The sequence below is a fragment of the Bombus vosnesenskii genome, unplaced genomic scaffold, assembly GCF_011952255.1.
Source record: "Bombus vosnesenskii isolate JDL3184/JDL3185 unplaced genomic scaffold, Bvos_JDL3184-5_v1.1 scf7180000013305, whole genome shotgun sequence".
In the NCBI taxonomy this organism is placed as follows: Eukaryota; Metazoa; Arthropoda; class Insecta; order Hymenoptera; family Apidae; genus Bombus; species Bombus vosnesenskii.
The window spans coordinates 2,520,507-2,525,597 of NW_022882954.1; the positions used below are offsets into that span (position 1 = coordinate 2,520,507).

A 5,091-nucleotide genomic window follows, 5' to 3' on the forward strand; every position below is an offset into this window, starting at 1 on the left:
CATAAAATGCTCGCGTCTGACCTCGTTACAGTAAAAAGGCTATCTATCGTTTTATCGCCTTTGAAATTTTTTTCCTGCCACTTTCAAAGATTTCTAATTGTTACAGCGAATCTCTTTCGAAAGATAATCCTTGCCCAAGCGATCTAATTTAATCGAAATAAATTTATTTAATCTATCCGATTATCCGATAAACAAAGACTCGCCAAGACCTCGTCGAAGTAAGCGTGTCGAAGGTCATATTTTTACTACGTACTTTACCAGTGTTACAACGCATGTAAACATAAAACGTCAGTGTGTGACAAGTAGAGCAAGGAATTGCACGTTCTCCAGCGTTTCTGTTCGCAAAGATCTCAAGAACTTGATTGCAAACGGAAAAATAAGATTATTTAGATGTGCGATACTTTCGTTACGTTATACCGTACAAACGCGAATTAATTGTCTTCTCGCTTACTTTGTGTCCGCAGAAATTGTTCGGTGGTCTGTTTGTGATTTTTGAAAATCCGAACACGCAGGAAAACTGGTACATAATCGTGTAAAGCATGGCGCGTGCATCCGGTTCTGTGGAAACTGGTAAAGTATACCAGTTTATTTTCGGAGCTCTTTTAACGAATCGAACGAACGTTATTGGCGAAACTTAATACGCTACGAATTACAATACGATAATAATACGATAAGTTTGATAGTAAAAGGACTAAAATTAAAAAAAATGAATTGTACGTATAGATTAGAAGCTATTTAATTACGTCAGTTGAGGTGAAATTGTAAAATCGTAGAAGACGATTATCTACAAGTCTATAAGTGGTATCTCGTAATTTTTACATTCTCGTTCACGGTACTCGTTAACATTTGTCGTTAAGTTATCGTGCGCGTTACAATCGCGTTATTCAACTACGATTTCTTTTCAAGTTCTTGGAAAGAAAAATGCGAACCAGCTTGGAAGGACCCTTACGCACGAACATCTATCGTTGAACTTCGCCACGTTTTACGTACAGCCGCCAGGTCATTTGAAACGGTTTCTCGATGGCAAGATCGAGCTTCGAAACTTCGGAATGTTGAAACAATATCCGTAAGTGCGATAAACGAAGCTCGAAATTCAAACACCGGAAAGCTACATTTTTATTTAATCAAACAGGAATTTCTATCTAAGTTTCATTCGTTCAGAGAGTTTATCTCTTTTTCCTTTTTTTGTACGTGGAGGAATCCTCATGGACACAGCAGAGTAGTGTCGGACTCCTACCGATTTGAGGTGGTATGATGTTAAACAGATGATGATGCTCGGATGTTAAACAAACGATAGTTTATTAAGAAACGATTCAACGGACAGAGTCGACAAATAACAATTAACAGATATGATCAACAAATAACCGGTAACGATTAACAACTAACGATTGACACGAAGAGTTCAATCGACGCGTTGCTATACAATGTCACCGAGTACTTGTTTATTTCACGGTGCAAGACAGACTGCTGTCCTTTTGTTCCGTGCCGCCACAGACTAAAACTCCACGATGATCATCCTACGCGTATGACAGCGGTGCTCCAGGAACCTCTTACGAATTAACTTCGTCCTCTTGTTCGAGCCAGTCCTAATAATTCCTCACTATTGAATTTGGCGTTGAGGGGGGCCATTGCCCCTGGCGCTATCGCTCCCTCTGGTCGTGGTCCGTTGGGACGGCGATGAAGCGGCTCTAGGCCGCCTGACTGCCATCCTCCTCCGTCGTCTTATCCTACAAGAGCGAGAGTTTTTCTTTCTCTCCCTTTCTGCTCGCTCGCAGAAGAGGCGGACGGCCTCGTATACCTGTGACCCTCTCAACATCGCTTCTACAATCGCCGAGGGGGTCAAATTCAAATTCCCTTAGCTACGTTCTACGAGAAGTAACAGATCGTAGCTATGGTATCGATTTAAGCGGACACAGGCAACGATTACAACGATTTGCTTTTCTTTTCACAGTTACAGTAACCCGTATAATTTAATATACAACGATCAATGCACGGAGGACGCTATTCTGGAGGATGTAAGATTGTACAAAGAATTTGGCGGCGGTACTATCGTGGAGAATAGTAATTACGGTTTGCAACGCAACATTCCATTCATGAGGAAAGTCAGCCAAGTGACTGGAATTAACGTCATCGCCGGAACTGGTAACGTACTTTCGCAATTAATCGATGAACACCAGATTCGTCGGTGAAATATTCGGTCGAATACGAACGTCCGAGAGCGCATTTTGATGTAACTTAAAGGATCGTTCGAGACAAATTTCGCTATACGTACGCGAATAGCCACTTTGCCAAGATAGCAGGATGTACAGTGACTGGGAACATCGATCGTACGTCGAGCTACCTTTCGCTCGTTGGTCGATTAGCTGTGTTCGACGAGTATACTCGTCGCAGTTTACTTGTTGCGACACGTTCTAAATACGCGCTTTTCGAAGAGATCGCAACAGCTAACTGGTTAACGCGTTAGCGGTACGAATGAACAGGTGTTGGTCGAAGGTGGCGGTGATTTAGTTGGCTGCGTGTCAGCTGTTTCTTCGAATTTGGATTCGAACGATTACTACGCGTTTTGATTCAACGTCAAAATCCAAACATCGTTTCGGTCGAGCTAAAATTTTGATGTCATCCCGCGAGGTCGCGTAACGCGTGTCCCTGCTATTTACATTTTACGGTTTATCGTTGGACGTTCACGTACGTAAGTGAAGCAACTTTCTACGGTAGATGTAACGAGAGGTCAACTTTTTCATGGTGACTTTTTCAAAAGGATCGTACGACTGGATACTCTTCGAGCGGATCTCGTATTCGTTTTATTACAACGTCGAATTTGTTTCCTATCTAATTTTGCTAAAATCCTATCTAATTTCCTATCTGATTTTAATAAAAGGTTACTACGTTAGCGCAACTCAAACTAAGGAGGATCTGCTGAAAGAAGACATGTACGATGTGATGCTGAAAGAGATGACTATTGGTTGCGAGGAGTATCCTGATGTAAAAACAGGATTCATAGGAGAAGTTGGAAGCACTTGGCCGATCACGCGTACGTATCTTGCGTTGAATGTTATTCCGAGAAATCCATAAATTCGTAGTTCAATTTTACACGATCTCTTTTATGATCTTTGTAGCTTGCGAAAATACCTTTTATTACGTGAAATTAATTTGTACACGAGATATTCCATAGACATTCGTTTGTCTTAAATGATCTCCGCGTTTCGAACGGCGTACCCCAAATCTTTTTGTACGAGCTTTTGTACGAGCGAAGTCGAATACTTCTGATTAATCGTACGAATCGTATTTCGATTTCTCACGTAGCTTTCGAGAAACGGGCTATCCAAGCAACCGGCGAGGTCCAGCAACAATTGAAGTGCCCTGTCAGCTTTCATCCTGGAAGAGATGCCGCGGCACCCTCGGAGATAATGAGAATTTACCAAGAAGCTGGCGGCGATGCGAAAAAGGCGATTCTCTCTCATCTCGATCGTACGTGTAATCATATGCCATTAAACGATACGCGTTGTTCGACGATAGATATCTGTTAAGGTAAAGAAAGGATTCGGAAATACAAATCGTTTACTTTATTTTACACGCAACAGCTATACATATATCTTACACTCTGAAGATCTCGACAACCTTCTTGCACGCACGCTAGTTCTCAACCGACTCTTCCAGATTCTTCTAACATCTGGCAACAGTCTTTTGTCTCTACTAAGTCTGGACGCCCTCTAACGCTTACACACGCATTCACATGTACAGTTGTAAATGTATCATCTACCCAACAATATCGTCACGTTAGGCCAAATATCGATCTAAATCTTTTATCGATATAAATCTTCATTTCGTGCATAACGTGGCACGATTGTCGATTGTTTTGTTCTTATTACCTGGTTAACACGATTGGTAAATCGACAGGAACTATACCGAACCCGGAGGACCTTCTGCAGTTCGCCGATGATGCGAAATGTTACTGCCAGTTCGATCTTTTCGGATGCGAATGTTCCTTTTACCAGCTAAATCCATCGGTAGATATGATTTCCGACGCGCAACGAATCGATCGTGTGAAATATTTTCGGAGTGACCAGAAGCTGGATCGTGTACTCTTGAGTCACGACATTCACACGAAACACAGATTGGTACGTACTTAGACATTGTACCGAATGAATCACGAGACTGCGGACGTTTGTACAATTTCGCGTTCTTATAAATGGAACTGAAGCTGAATATGATAATCGGTACGCTTTGGATATTTTATGTATCGTGTATTTTATATGCTGTACGCCCCGCTGCTTAGGCTGACCCCCTTGCGTTCGTGTAAGGAGGTTTGCCCGCGTGCAGGCACATTTTGGCCGATCTTTAATCGTCAATAATTAAAAAACAAAGCCGAAAACGCAATTTTTTTACTCTTGATTTTCATCTTATTTCGGCTTCAAGAATCATCCTTTAAATTTTCTGACACCTACGATTGAAGACCCTGTATATTCACGTAATAGAATCTCGAATTTCAATTTAAATCTTATCCGATCAATCGTTAAGTGTCTTATTATATATATATTTATGAATTATGTGCGTTCTGTAGATGGACGCACCTTTAAATTTCCAAACGACGCACAAACGTCCGCGGTCTATTTATTAACGATATGATGGAACAAAAGAAATACGAAAAAAACCCATCTCGACTGTTCTAACGAAATTCTTTCATTTTTAAACGAAGATGAAGTTTGGCGGACACGGATTTTCTCATATTTTGAACAACGTCGTGCCAAAAATGACGCTGAAGGGTTTCACTTCCGAAGAAATCGACACGCTGACTATTCACAATCCAAGAACTTGGCTGACCTCTTGAAGCCTTCCAGCGAGAGGTATCGCGAAATCGGAATCAAGGCGAAAGAATATTTGTATATTTCTAAAAAATTATATTTCAAATAAACTTCATGTTGTACATACGAGTTTGCGATAAGACCGATTTCTTATTAAAACGGTTTTAATCAGAGTTTACAAAACGGTTCAACGTTTAAACAGCTTGCATATCGGCGATCTCGATTTCCAGTATGAATCTGAAAATAGATAGAGTTTCTCTGAATTAACAGCGCGATTTGTCAAGTAACG

The 5,091-nt window shown here is 41.0% G+C and overlaps 1 protein-coding gene across 2 annotated transcripts; it reads left to right on the forward strand.

The window, feature by feature from the left end:
- Nucleotides 1-276: 276 nt before the first annotated feature.
- Nucleotides 277-4,931, forward strand: LOC117234443 (phosphotriesterase-related protein). Of its 2 annotated transcripts, XM_033495646.1 has the most exons (8): nt 278-392; nt 465-570; nt 907-1,066; nt 1,952-2,142; nt 2,879-3,031; nt 3,304-3,468; nt 3,898-4,118; nt 4,697-4,931. In XM_033495646.1, exons 2-8 carry the CDS (start codon nt 540-542, stop codon nt 4,826-4,828), a joined length of 1,053 nt encoding a protein of 350 aa, XP_033351537.1. In that variant the 5' UTR covers nt 278-392; nt 465-539; the 3' UTR covers nt 4,829-4,931. The 2 variants fall into 2 exon arrangements, with proteins under 2 accessions (XP_033351536.1, XP_033351537.1); XM_033495645.1 differs by having other exon boundaries at nt 277-570.
- The last annotated feature ends 160 nt before the right edge of the window (nt 4,932-5,091 follow it).